The sequence below is a fragment of the Triturus cristatus genome, chromosome 6, assembly GCF_964204655.1.
Source record: "Triturus cristatus chromosome 6, aTriCri1.1, whole genome shotgun sequence".
NCBI classification, from domain to species: Eukaryota; Metazoa; Chordata; class Amphibia; order Caudata; family Salamandridae; genus Triturus; species Triturus cristatus.
Genome location: NC_140589.1, coordinates 1,495,843,731 through 1,495,859,108, shown reverse-complemented (window position 1 = coordinate 1,495,859,108; position 15,378 = coordinate 1,495,843,731). Strand labels below are relative to the sequence as shown.

Genomic DNA, 15,378 nt, shown 5'->3' with positions numbered 1-15,378 from the left:
TCCTCAACACTGCTCCCCTTTTAGAGCCCAGACTGAGAAATGGGTATTGGTTTATTGTAAATGGCCCATTGTTCAGGCGATTTAGTATAGTCTTAGTGAAACATTTCCCTTCAATGTCTTATAAGGCTTTTGGCCTGTGGTTGCTTGTTGAGGAGTAATGCCCCTTTTATATGTTTATGTATGGAAAATAAAAAGGATCCACACCAGCCTTCGAGCGCCATGTTTGCCTTCAGGCAGTACTCGTATAGCAGTCATAGGTCTATATTGGCTTTGATAAGCGATGTGGGTAGACCCTTCGGGCCAAGAGCATGATCCCTTCGTATATTTTTTATAACAGTTTTATGTCTAATTTTGAGATTATTTTTAGTTCTGATTTTGCACAGGAGACTTCTTGTTGAGCAGGGAAGGAAGATGTTGCTTGTGAACTGTTAGATATACCATATAATTTAGATGTGTAGCTGATCCAATCTTGTGGGCAACAAAGGTTATGTTGTTTCTCTTTTGCTTCTCTAGGGGTAGAGAGTATGGAAAAATGCTTTGAATAATGGAATTGGGATGATAGTGAATAAATCCAAGAATCTGGGAAGCACAATCATTTTAATAAGTGCTAACCAGCCTGCCATTGAAAATAGAAGCTTGATCCAGGTCTACACTTGCTGCTATAGTTTATCAACTGCTAGGCCATTATTGAGTCTTAAAACTTCCTGAGAGCTTCAGTATAGGGTCACCGCCAAGTATTTGACCAAAGCGAACCCTATGCCCCGTATGTACTCCTTAATGACACTCTACACGATGGAGAGCAATGATATGGGGCCCTCATTCAATTTAAAATATTCAAGTATGGCAAGTTGAAGCTCATCTTGGAATAGGCAATAAAGCAGTGCCTCAGTGGGGAACCTCCATGATGTGTACTGCCTTTGGGATCATGAGATGTTGATTATCAAGAGCAATGGGGAGTGGTTGAAGAGCACCTTGGGCATTTCTATAATGTAAGTTACCCAGGAGTTGACATGCCTAGATAGAAGCCAGTTGTCATTACATGAAAACGAGATCTGTGGATGTGAATAAAAAGTAGTAAGTCTGCTTGAATGGGTTGCGATGGCGCCAAATATCTATTAATGCACACATATTTATGACCTCGTTCAGCACCCTAAGTGATAGGGGCTTACAGGTGTCAGTGAGTCTGCTGCGGTATAGAACTGGATCCAGCACAAGGTTAAGGTCTCCACCTCAAATGGTGGCCCCGGGTGACGTATTTCATAGGATCGAGTATATCTCTTGAAAGAACTCAGGGGTTTCTACATTGGGGACATATATATTCACAAGCTCGATTTGCTTGCTGTGCCGCTACCCCTCCAATATAATGTAGCGGCTGTTGTGGTTTGGGTACTCCAGAGATAATCTAAAGTAAACATGTCGACAGATCAGTAAGCACACTCTCCAGGAGTACGAACTATAAGAGGAGAAATATCTATGCACGCCACTCCACCTGGTAGGTATAGAAGGCATTGCGGGCGACGTGTGTGTCTTGTAGCATCTATTTTATGTCTGTCTAGATAGGCCATGACCCTGTTTACCTTTTGAGGGTTATTGTTATTGACACCCCTAACTTTCCATGATAAAATGTTCAGGCTCCTGCTAGCCTGTATTTGCATGTACATCCTCTACTACAAGTGTGACTAGTGTTACTAAGCCAATGAGCAAATGGTGATGAAGCTACAAAGTGTCTGTGGTGGCCCAACATGTGGTTGTGTAATAGCAAATAATCTCAGAAGATCCTCTACCCCTCCCCGCAGCAGCCCAATCTCTGCCCTTCCGTTGAAAATTGAAATACTAGTGCAACTGGGCAGTAAGCTGTGGTATAAAGAAACATTGTTAAGAAACTGAAGTGATGCAGAAATCTGGAGCAACCCACATCACTGTTCACTAGTGTGTTTTGTATGAGCCGACTTCAGCCCTGTGGATCAGCTTGGCTGAGAACCTCTGTCTAGATTTGGGGAAGCTTGCACCCGAAGTACTGTCCACATGTCATAGTTGTATCATCTACAGAGGTCAATATGTGCTTCCATGTCGACTCTCAAGCGGGCAGGATATAGCATAGCATATATGATGCCTCTCTCTCGCAGAATCCATTTCAGCGCAGTGAACTCATGTTGTGCCTCCTGGACATAAAAGGTTTAGCCTGGGTATATTGAGATAGCAGCAACTTGATGTTGAAGGGCTTTCTCTCGTCTCAGAGCTGTGTCCCGATTGAGGAAGTTCAATAAACACACCACTATTAGACGTGGGGGCGGGCTACAATTTAGTGAGCGATGGGTGTCCTCCACCAGGAATATCTCCAGAAGCGTGCACTGCCAAATAAATTGGTTAGAAGTGTATCCACAAATTTATCAGGGCGTTCTATGTCAGTTATTTTGGTATATCAGGTGATGCGCATATTGTTGCCGAGTGAGCACACCTCTAGATCATCATTCTTAGCAGCAATTGATGAGAGTTTTTTCCCCATTTTTAGCACCTTCTCAGTGGTGGTGGTACTATCATCCTCTACATCGGAAATACATCTCCGTGCTTCATCCAATCTTTCATTCTGATGGTACAGACATTCGTAGAGCCTATCCAGCCATGGGTTAACGGAGTCACGTTTGTAGTCATTAGAGGTGAGGTTAGCCTTTATTTCTAGTAGCATGATATCTGTGATGGAGCCAGGTGCTGATGTGTCCAGAACTCCTTCCCTCGCAGCTCACCCGGGTAATTGTACTGCTGCTCTGTAGTCTTGCGGTGATTAAAAGCCAGCTTATCTGTCTTAGGGTCCGATTGGCCCATGTTTGTCAGTGTTGTAGAGTGTGGTTCTAGTCTAGGAAGCTGGAACAGCCAGGCGAGCAAAAGTCCACAACACCGGACAGCAGATTCAGTCACTAAAGCGGGCAACCCCAGCTCGATGCACACAACACACAGTTGTCTGTGATAAAGGGTGGATGACAGTCACTTCTGGTTGGAGGGGCAGTTAAGTCTAACAGAACCCCCAGAAATGGATGTATTCGGAGGTAACAAGGCAGCAGCACATCCAGAGTGTAGGCCATGCCACTGGGGACTGTCCCCACCTAAGGCAGATCCTAGCCCCAAATGTAGAGCTCCCCTACTTCAGTGGCTGCATGCAGGCTCCATAGCATCCAGATAGAGGTAGGTGGCACACCACCGTGTGTCTCAAGACCTCCTTGGGGGAAGGGGGTGGTGTAGGCCTAAGATCAGATCCATGTTGCTCCCTCTGTTAGAGGCAGGCCGAAAGGCTCTCGTGGTCCCACAGCAGGAATCGGCCACACAAGCAGTTAGCTGAGAGCTGGCTCTGTTGGCCCTAGCCCCTGAGTTCAAAGTATCAGTCTGCCAGCAGTGGCAACTGCCCTGCCTCTTCCCTACCCAATATGGCAGGTTAGCAGCACGGATGGCCTCCATGCTCACCAGCCATCCCTGGCATGGCTGGTCCTCCGAGGCATGCCTGCACAACATGGATACAAGCCCCTGGCTCAGAGGCTGATCTGGAATCAGGGCAGTCAGTCCACAATGGAGGTGGTGTCCAGCACCCACTTGATCTCCTTAGCCCAGCATATGGTAGAAAACAGGAGGGCAATCCAGACCGCGTGTTATGCGGCCATCTTGGTTGCCGGGCAAGCCATGCCTGACTTCGGGCCATATTATAAAAACCTACTCAGCACAGAGAGGCATGACTTTTGTTTGCGTTTGAGGTGTTGATATGGCCCCGACCCCACACTCTACCCTGTTGACCCATTTCTTGGTCCCGGTGAGATTTCTCGTACATACCCTCTGCTTCCTGCTCTGTGACGGTTGCCTCACTTTCCCAAACTCTGGTACCTCTTTAGGTTGCAACCCTGCTTCTCAGAGATACCTCTTATCTCCTCATTACTCCTTCTCCTGAGTTTGTATCCCCACTCTCTTCCCCATCTCCTGGTACTGCTCTGTGGGAAGACCCACCTGCAAATCCACTTCATGGTGCAGTAGGAGTCGTTGCCAGGCACTTAGGGTAACTGCTTAGAGATCAAAATGTACATCACAGAGAATGAGTAACTGTCCGAAGTTAAACCAGCTCCATCAATCATCTTTCCAATTTAACGTGTTCTTTCCTACTTAAATTCATTTTGTGAAGAAATGTGATTGGTACCCTCTCCTGTCTTATGCGTTGAATTTTAGCCCAGTGTTTTGGGGAGATTGTTTATTCCTGGTGTAATAATAGCTATATATTTCTCTGGTACATTACTGAAACATTTCTGACTTTAGTACTATTTTTAAATCCTCAAACATGTAGCACCTACCATACAGGCTTATATTATTACACTGAAGTTCCCAAAACACAGCCTGAGAACTTAAACCTTGAAATACTGAAATAGCGATTAAAAAATAGAAGTCTGATCCCTCCCTTATGTCCCAATGGGCTGTGTCTAGTATTTCGGAAGCAACCTGCCCTGGACTTAATTTTTCCATTCCTGGGGTTTCCACATGAAGTACATGCTATCATCGCTATGGTCCACTCATTCCATGAATACACCAACAGACTCTACTGAGAAGTCAGTGGGTATATTTATATGGACAACAAAAACCAAATGTTTTCTTGACTGTAGGACTATACAAGCAGGAAAAAGCAATCAAGGGGGAACACAATTAATAAATAAATGTTATTTCAAAGTCTTTTCGAAGCTCCTATGTTTGGCCAATAGTCAAAGGGTCAGAGGAAGCATATCCCAGAGCTGAGGGACAGAGAAGGTGAAGTAAAAATGTCTGAAATAGGAACAGAGAACCAAAAGAGGCAGTTGGAGTGAAAGGCTTCAGGTAGCACATATCTGTGAAGGATAAAGGACACATGAAAGGCTCAGTGAGCAAGAAACAAAACTTTAAAATTGATTCTCTACAAAACAGGTAGACCATGATGTGATCAGCTATAGTTGAACTGTAGAATTTCAAAACAAGTCTAAGAGTCATCTTATGAACCCTCGGAAGCTGCTGGATAGTATCTCCCAGAACCACATGTTGCAGGAGAGGATACCAGTACCAACCACTAGGGCCCGTTGGAGAGCAATGGGTAGGAACTTTTTTCAGGAGTTTGCAGGAGTCTCATTTGATAGAATGATGCCAAGACTCTACATTGCTTTGGTCTCCCATTGGACCATATTGCATGGCTCAACAAGCTGTCCTAGCAAAAGATGATAACCTCCATTTTGTTGATAATAAACTTCAGTAGATTTCTGCTCATCCATGTCTGGATCACAGATAGACAAGCCTGGAAGGTTTGCTGAAGGTCCGTGTGTCCAACCCAGAAAATCTTATAATGGCAGCCAAAAATAATGGCAGCCACAGGGAACATATACATGTTGAAATGGTTGGGCAAAAGAGGACCATAGTAGTCCTAACCACTGCAGTGGAACCTCTCCCAAATGGTGGGCTAGAATGGAATGGCCCACTATGTCAAATTTGCAGAGAAATCAAAAGAGGTAAGGAAAGCATCAAGGCTGACTCTTACGTCATTTGCAATTGGACCGCAAGACTGTTACTGTTCCCATTCCAAGACAAAACCATATTTTCTGTGCAAAGTCTCAAAATGATTTGAGAGCTATTTTGTTAGATGTTTTGTTCTGCAATATTGGCAGCTCCTGATAGCAAAGAAATAATAGTTGGATCTAACCATCACATCCTACATTTCTTAGGAGGTGGTTTAATACAGCCTCCTTCCACCATTGTAATACTAACCCCATAGAGAAGAAGGATTAAGCCCTGAGGCTGAATTGGCCACAGTTGTTTGGGCAATTGCCTTCAATACAGATATCAGACAGTATTCTCCAGTGATGCTGACTTGGGTGACAATAGTAAGTACGACTTCACTGTAGGTAACTACTATCAGAAACACCTGTGTGCAGTTGGAGAGTTGATATGCAGATGCCAGTATTGAATATAGTGCAAGGCAGGTTGCCAGGTGGACTATTGACCGAGCTTGGGAAGAAGGGGTGGCATTGACAGGACAGGTGGCAGATTTAACATCTCTTACAACCAGATAAAGCTAGATCTCTTAAACCTTTAAACAAATCCGTAGCATACTCAGATGCTTGATTACTTTAACTGCAGAGGTTAATGGATTTAGCTGGGAGTGGACATTGTAATCAGTATGAAATCCACCCCTCTTCCAAATAAGCCAGGCACCATCTCTACTGCCTGGTGGCCTGACTGTTTGAATAAACCCTTGGTTGGGTCACTTTGAAGTTTGTGTCTTTAACCCAGATCTAGCAATTGTCTGATTAGTGGTTGTTTAAGTGGTAAGTTAAGAATCTTAACCTTTTATGACTCCACCATAAGACTGCTCACCAAGTCAATGAGTTTGGGTGTATTCATTTGTGTACTCTGCAGAGTCCAGTGCATTCAAAACATAACTTCCATAACAGTTTCACACCTTAGCATCCATGATCAATTTACCACAGCCCTCTAAGCTCTTCACTGGCTCGCAACCTTACACTGTGCCCCATTCGAAACACTCTGCCGCACCCACTGAGCCATCCATGCCTCTAACCAAATCTTTCTTCAGCACCAACTTCACACATATTGTCCAAGAAGGACCCTCCCTTCCAGAGTAGGGCTGCTTCTTATCGTCACCATTTCGAAAAGTTTTGCTTTGGTAGGACCTCCTTTGTGGTATGTAGAGCCAAACTCAACTTTAAGACACCTGTACAATCACATAGACTTCCGAAAAGTGATAAAGCCCTACGGGTTCCCAACCAGCTGAGCCTGGCACACAAACCTGGTGTGCCACAGAAAATGACGCAAAAAAACCAGACTATTGAGATCAAAGGGGAGATAGTATGTATAAACCAGAACACCTGCAACGTAAGCTCTTCAGCATCACTGCACCAAGTCTGCATCGGAACAACCTGGATAACCCTTCCAGCCCTCATATGTGACACCCACCACTTAGGTCCCACAATACATATATACATTCATCCAGCCTTGTAAATCTAGCTGAAGAGTATCCTCAGTGTTTTGGGTCACACCAGTGCTATAAAGTGATAGCCAAATGCTGTTTTACAAGACAAAACAGGACTTGAATGTTTCTTGTCCTGGTAAACTTCATTTTTTACTTCATAACTGGAAATATATTTGCTTTTTAGCATGTATATGTTAGTAGAAATACACACCAGCTTATTATGGAAATGTACATTTAGACAATTTCTTTTGTTTATTACAGCTTGCAGTAGAAAAATATGAAGAAATGTTTCCTGCTTTTTCAGATTCAAGGGAATGTAAGCTTCTGAAGGTGAGCACAATTCATGCAAAATGTATTAAAGCTTTGACCTGTTCAGTAACCGCTCCATCTTCAAAAATATTTTTTATAACACTAGGGGAAAAACAAACTCTAGGGCACACATACTGGGGTCACAAAGGCAGTGCCAGATCTCCAATATGCTGCAGCAAATGGATTGAATGGGAGATCCCTCCTAAATAATAACTAACTAAATGTTAACTAGAAAGGGTTGAATTTCCAATTCATTTATATCCAGCATATTTAAGATTTGGTCATCGCTTGCTGTCAGTGAAGGTTTGTAAGGTTCCTTTTTATATACTTTAAATGGTGAACAACAAATGTCTTCTCAATCTCCTCAATATCTTTACTCATTGCACTACATCAAACCTGATGGGAAACCACCTCCAACATTTTCTGGCTTCTGGGGTGGATTGTGGTCAAATCATCTTGATCCAATTATATAGGGTGAGGGTTCACCCTATATAAGGAAAAGCTTACTAACTTGACTTTTTAATGCATGCAACAAAAGGTAAGGACAATATTTCAGCAGCAAATGCTTTGAGTTGGTAACTGAAGGTCTCATAAATGAATCAGCACTCACATGTTTGAAGGAAGAGCTGTTAAATTGCTTTTGGAAATATTTGATGTTTGTGGCATTCTGCAGATCAGACGAGAGAGAGTCCAAAAGGATCTTAGTGTTGTTAGGACCTTTTCCCCAAACTGTTTGTTCTTGATGGGAGCAGTATAAGACTGTTCTGGTTGGCAGGTCAGATGGTATGAGATGAATAAGTTGTGCCAATAGTTTGGAGCAGAGCCGTGCAAGCCTTTGTCTATTAGGCAGATACTTTTTAAATCAGTTATTTGTTTGATGGGCAACCATTGGTGCTAATTTAAATATGGTGTAATGGTTAACCTGATAAGATAGTTTAGTGTTGAACATAACACCTACATTCCATAGTGTTGGTGAGAATGGAAGGAGTGCCCAGAGAGTGAGACTAGATTGAAGTAGTATATTTAGGTTTTACAGGACGTTTGAGTAAGATCTCAGTTTTTTCAGTAGTAGCTGTTAAGGAGCGATACAAGCATGGCCCTGTACACATTGACGAGAGCCAGTGAGAGGAATGATCTTTTGGGAACCCCACAAGTCATATGATTCATTTTACATAGGAAAGGCCTATGTTTTACCTGGAGTGTGAAATGTTGGTCTGAGAATGTCAGCATGTTTTGGTCTCTGTCATCAAGATACCAAACATTGTCCAAGCAAATAGGTATTGTCTATGCGAGAGCTGTTGCCTTTGCCAATTTGTTTTAGCTATGTTATACACTAGTGTGGCTGCTACTCAGCATGGCTAAAAGTTAGGTTCGTAGAGTGGAGTGTAGAAGAGTGGAGTGTTCTGGAGGGGAGTGAAGGGGCGTAGAGTGGCATAGAGCGGAGCGGAGTGGAGTGGCATAGAGTGGAGTGTTGTGCAGTGTCATATAGTGAACTAGAGTGCCGTAGAGGGAAGAAGACTGTTGTGAAGAAGACTGTTGTGGAGTGGTATAGACTGGAATGAAGTACAGTGGAGTAGCATATAGTGTAGTAGAGTATAGTGGGGTGGAGTGAAGTAGGATGATGGTGTAGAGTGTAGAAATAATGTGGAGGGACGTGGAGTAGTATAGCATATCATAGAGTGGAGTCGTGTAGTGTGTATTTGAGTTGAGTGGAATAGTGTTTTAGAGTGTAGTGGTGTGGACTGTCATAGAGCGGAATAGAGTGTTGTATAGTGGAGTAAAGTGGCACGGAGTAGAGTGTTGTGGAGTCGAATGTCATAGAGTGAAGTGACGTACAGTGGTGGGGAGTAGCATAGAGTGGAGTGGTGTATAATGTCGTAGAGTAGAGGGGAGGAGCTTAAAGTGGCTTGGAGTGGCATAGAATGGAATAATGTAATGGAGTGGTGTAGAGTGGAGTGTTGTGGATTGATGTAGAGTGGAGTAGTGTGGGGTACAGTGGAATATAGTGTCATGGATTATAGTGTTGTAGAGTGGACATAGAGTTGAGTGGGGCGGGGCTGCGTTGAGTGGAATGACGTAGAGTGTTGTGTATTAGAGTGCCGTAGAGTGGCGTGGCATAGAGTGGTGTAGAATGGAGTGGCGTAGAGTGGAGTGGCACAGAGTGGAGTACAGTAGCATGGAGTGGGGTACAGTGGAATGGCATACAGTGGTGTAGAGTGGTGTACAGCGAAGTGGCATGGGGTGTCCTGGAGTACAGTGGAGTAAACTGCCATGGAGTTGAGAAAAGAGTCATGGGGTAGTATAGAGTAGAGTATAGTGGCATGGAGTAGAGTGTCATAGAGTGCAGGGTCAAAGAGCAGAGTGGAGTGGAGTGGAGTAAAGTGGCATAGAATGGAGTAGAGTGTCGTGGAGTTGAGTGGCGTAGAGTGAAGTTACAGTGGCGTGGAGTTGAGTGTCAGAGTGGAGTGGAGTGTCAGAGTGGAGTAGAGTAAAGTGGAGTACAGTAAAGTGGCATTGAGTGGCTGAGTGGAGTAGAATGGAATGGAATGGAGTGGCATGGAGTGGGGTAGGTGGGAGTTGGAGTGTCAGAGTGGAGTAGAGTAAAGTGGAGTAGAGTAAAGTGGCATTGAGTGGCTGAGTGGAGTAGAATGGAATGGAGTAGCATGGAGTGGGGTAGGTGGGAGTAAAGTAGCATGGAGTGTTGTAGTGTGGAGTAAGTCGTACTGTACAATGAAGTGCCTTGGGCTGTCGCGGGGTGGTGTGTAGTGTCATAGAGTGGAGTAGTGTTATAGATTGGAGTGTCGTGGACTGTCATTGAGCGGAGTAGAGTGTTGTAGAGTTGAGTAAAATAGCATTAAGTAGAGTGTCGTGAAGTGGAGTCAGGTGGCGTGAAGTGGTATAGAGTGGAGTGGTGTAGAGTGGAGTTGCTTGTAGTGTCATAGGCTGTCGTAGAGTGGAGTGCCGTAGAATGAAGTAGTGTCATGGAGTGGCGTTCAGTTGAATGGTGTAGAAAAGCAGTAGAGTGTATTAGTGTGGAGTACTGTGTCGTGGAGTATAGTGTTGTAGAGTGGCGTGGTGTAGAGGGGAGTGTCATAGAGTAGAGTGACGTGGAGCTGCGGAGAGTGGAGTGGCATAGAATGGAGCAGCGTAAAGTGCAGTATGCATGGTGTGGTAGTGCATTGCAATTACATACAACACATTTTCAATTGCAATTACCATTACATATGCCATACAGTTTTACATATGAAACTATACAGCGCTCAAACGATAATGTGTGGAAAATTACATCACCTAGTGCATTGATTGGTTTTGATCGTATTAAAATATTTGTTTCCACACTTCATAATTACAAATGTATGTGTTTCATTGTCATTCCTGATTTATTCACAATAACATTGATGCAGATCATTTAGTGGCATTTAAATTTTATTGTGTGCTAGAAAACAATTGTGTTTGTTAATTAATGGAAAACGAAAACTGAGAAATTACATTGGAGGAAACCAAATCATGGAACAACAATTTTAAAGAAAGTAAATTAAAAAAAAAAACACGAAAAAAAATCGAAAATCAAAGGAAACATTTTAATGGAAAGATAATTATAAGGAAACCTAACATGACATTAAACTTGGATGGAGTTTAGGACTACGATGGGGTTTTTGGGTTCAGGAATGATAATGGATAATGGTGATGAGGGTTTTTTAGGGGTCAGGAATAATTGGAGTGCCGGCATGGAAAGGGATTTTTAGGTTTCAGGGATGAGTGAAGGGTAAGGGTGTTTAGGGGGTTTAGGGTTCATGGATAGGTGGAGTTTAGGGCTGGTGCTGGTTAGGATTTTTAAGGTTCAAATATGGGTGGTGGCTTGGGTGGTGAGGCGTTTTTAGGGTTCTGGATGTGGTGGTGCTTAGGGTGGTGAGGGATTTAAGGGTTCATGGATGGGTGGAGTTTAGATATAGAAAGTGGTTTTTGGGGTTCAGGAATGAGTAGTTTAGAGTGATGAGGACTTCTTGTGGGTCATGGATGGTTGGTGTTTAAGGGTGGTGAGGGTTTTTAAATGTTCAGGGATGGGTGGAGTTTCAATATGTTGAGATGTTTTAAGGAGTATGGAATCGGTAGGGTTTAGGAATAGAGAGGGGTTTTTAAGGTTCAGGAATGGGTGGAGTTAGGGGTAGTGAGTGATTTTATGGTTCAGAGAATGTGGCACCTCGGGGATGAGTGTAGTTTAGGTGTGGCAAGAAATTTTAGGGGGCCGGGATTGATGTTGTTTACAAGTAAGAATGGGTCAGCGAATTAAAAGCATCTGAAGTAATTGTTTGACGATGTAGCATATATAAGTAGGACATAGTGTCCCCTCAAGTAAAGAACTGAAATAAATATCTCAGACAGAACTGTTTCTAAAAGTAAGACTTGCAACCATTGCATTTACACTTTAAAAATAAGCATGCAAAAGCCAATTTTGACCAAAAAGATATTCTATGAACTGGTTTCTGTGGGAAGGTAAATCCCATTCATTCTGTTAATGCATTGTGCAACATAAAGTGGTTGTGTGTATTGTCTCATCAGGAAAATGGTTGGTAGTTGCTGATATCACATTTAGCAGCTTGTGAGAAAAGCAGATCAAGCCAGGTTCATGTGTGGTGGCCTTAATCAGTTAGGAGTAACTAAGACTGTCCATAATGTACACAATTCCTTGACTACAGGAGTTAAGTGGTGACCAAACAGATTTTGAAGTCACATGGAATGATAGTGTTTCGAGGACAAACATTGTAAAATTGGGGTAGACACAAAATATTTGTGAGAAATAATATTTGGACTGGTGTAGAAGAACCGCTCGTCTTTCCTGCCCACTTTCTCGGGTGCTTAGAAAGTATATTATAACTCACCTGGAATATGTCTAATAGGTTTAAGGTTGTGGAATCAGACAGCAAGTTTGCAGGAGTATGGTCTGTAATGGCATTATTGATGTTGGTGGCATATTGGGTAGTGAATCTCACATTAAGGAATTAATATTTTCCTGTTTCGTACCTCTTAAAAATAATATTTTGTTACATAACACGGCTGCTCCCTACAAGGTTTTATTATCCTTTCACACGGTCTAAAAGATTTCACTCACTGAACCAGAAAAAAGAACCTCATTGACATGGTCCTGAGCTATCACTCCGTACTTCACCAACAAAATGTTTCCAAGCTTCAATAGTAACTAGGTCAGACTGCAGTAAGTGAATGTCTTCATCAGATTCTCACATCTGCATGGGTGACCTGAATTATGCCATGATACAGCAGCCTGCAGGTTATGTTCCCTGAGGTAATGCTCCTCATTGGAAATGATCTCACAAGAGTTCTTCCCTCAAGAAGCACAAAACGTGCCACAGGGAGGAGAAATTGTCTTCAAGGAAGCAGTCTGATTCTGAAACTGCAGCCAATTCATCAAGAACTACCAACTCGGTCTTCTGACTCTGTTCAGGTTGAGGCTTTCCATCAGTCCATGTTGGATATTTTTATGATATATCTGGCACCACCTACACCACTGCCCAAGGTTGCAATGCAAAATGATGGGGTCCCCCATGTGATTGTGAGCCCTTGAATCTCTCATATCTCACAGATATTCATTGACCTTGGGTTGAATGGGGGCCCCTCTGAAGAGTTGGGGGCCCCAAGGCACTGCAAGGCCCTGCGTTCCACCCCTGCCAAGGTCAGACCTACTCTTTTGGGTTTGGTGACTCCGGCATATCTGACCTCAGTGCCTCCCGCCTCCCACCTCCTCCCCTCCACAGGCTCTGGATACAGTGCTGAAGAAAGAAGTTGCAGACCAGAGACATTCCCTGTCCATCCAGCGGCATGCAAGATGCCATTACTGGTGCTACCCTAGAAGTCAGTTGAAACAATCTCTGTGGCAAGAAAGAAGGTCAGAAGAACACTCCCTATGTCCCAGAACTTTCCCCACATGGAAAAGTTACTCCAGTGTGACTCTGACTTTGTAGCCATGCTTCATAATCAATTTATGCCACATGGAAGATGATGATTCAGAGGCTGGCAATCTTCCTCCTACTTACTACTCTGATGCAGGTCTTTACCTTGACTTACAAGCGGCAAGTATTCTCGGGGAGATTTTTCAGAATGGGACATCCCTCATTTCTCTTGAGCCCTGACAGGGGAAGTATGCTCAGTTACCACCGTGTCGTTTAAAACTGCAGAAATGTTTGATTGATTTTGCCCTCCATGGTAAATAAGGTTAAAATTTTGTCAGAAATCTTGCAATCTACCTATTCATCTGCAGAGCCTTTGGCATAAATTGGCATGCCAGACCTTTGCTAACTGTTCAAAGTGATTGAACACAACATGTCTTGGTAGGCAGCTCACTTTAACAAAATGTGGAATAATTGTGCACACCCACACCCAAATTATCTATTCGGGAACTACTCAATAGTAATTAAACCAAATGAATTCACAAGGGTCCCCAAGTGGTCAACAGGTTAATTCTTACACAAAAATCTATGCAAGCCAGTGTTAATAAAAATAAAACATGCATTCATGTTGAGTAGAAAAATACAATATTTTTTGTCTGACATATTGTTCACAAAAATACTGCCCACTTTCTTTCCCACATTATTTCTACATCCCACATGGATGATGCGTAAAATTCACATTCTGTGACATACATGGTACCATGCATATGGATTCACTCACTAATCCACAAGCACTCATATAAACCCTCATTATAAACAAAAAATACATTCTTGTTGTCATAATTCAGCGTTACTTAGGGTCGTAGGATCACCAGGCAAAAGTGTGCAGGAGAATTAACATATTGCCGTTGTTACCATTTTGGCAGGCAAAACTACTGCAGTTTTCTTTGATATGAGAAAACCAAATTAGAAATGTATGTACAAACTGTGCATAACATATGTTCTTCACAGTTTGAACAAACATGGAAAACTCCTACTATTAATTTGATCACAAGATGAATAGCTCATTTACCCTGGACATCACTACCTATTTCCTCTGTGACTTAATGAAAATGCAAGTCGGCGTCTTGGAGTATGACTAATTCATTAATAACATTTAGCAGGGGCCCTAAAAAATGAATTATCACATTTTCTGATGGCCATTCTCTGTTCAACTTTTAAACTGGTAACTCTGGCATCTCAAATGAATGATTGTGACTCTTCTTACTGATGGTGATTAATACAGTCGGAGAGAGATGGCCAGAAATGAGTGGTGGTGATAACGAATAGGGATCACAGTAAGCGTCCCTAGTGGCGTTTGTGTAGAGTTCTTTAAGTAGGAGCTGGATGTGTCTGATGCAAGTATGTTTAACCGCTGCATTCAGAACAACTGCAGCAAGAGGGTGGTATGTGGGCCTTGTGTGATACCTACTCAAAGAGAAAAAGTAACAATCATGGTAATAAGCAATACTCTGATAGAGCTGGTATTCTGGACTTTGAGGAGACAGAGACTGAAGATTGGCCATAATGGCAATCAAACGTTATTTTGTATGCTTACTAATTCTGGCTGCCCTACTTTCCTTTAGGTAAGTAAGTTAAATGCTTGATCAAATATATAGCTCTGACGGACCATTGCGTTTGAGTGTACTTACTTGGGTCAGTCATTTTTGAGTTCCAAACCCTTTACCACCTCTCAGGGTTAGCATTGATGTCTAGAAATTTGAGTCAAGTTTACAAAAAAGGGTTATTTGAATATCCATTGGAATGCAGTAGTACCCAAGCAGAAGTACCCATCTCGGATACTGCTGAGTGACCACTGACCATCCCAAAACCTAGGGTAAATGCCCCACGTAATCCTGGACACGCAGTTATATGTGCTGAAGAGAATGAACGTATTTCTTACTTGTAACTGCAGCTGTCTGAAACATGTGACATATGCAGTCTATTATACTGATCTCCCTATCTGCTTGCATGTAAACAGTTTTCCACAATGTGTGATTTTCAACGAAGAAGCAGATAATGGAATAGTTGCAAAGGCCATGTGGAGTTGGAAAATGTGTAATAGGAATTCTGCATATAATGTAAAATTACTTACATGTGGTTACACTGAAGTAGATAGCACAATATGCTGGAAAGAAGAAACTATATTTA

At 42.8% G+C, this 15,378-nt stretch overlaps 1 protein-coding gene across 1 annotated transcript in view; it reads left to right on the top strand.

Annotated features, from left to right (window-relative positions):
* Nucleotides 1-15,378, top strand: part of NAPB (NSF attachment protein beta) — a 172,658-nt gene that overhangs the window by 133,207 nt on the left and 24,073 nt on the right. Inside the window, exon 9 of the mRNA XM_085612625.1 lies at nucleotides 7,238-7,306. Coding sequence (XP_085468751.1) covers nucleotides 7,238-7,306 — 69 coding nt within the window. The remainder of the gene's footprint in view (nucleotides 1-7,237; nucleotides 7,307-15,378) is intronic.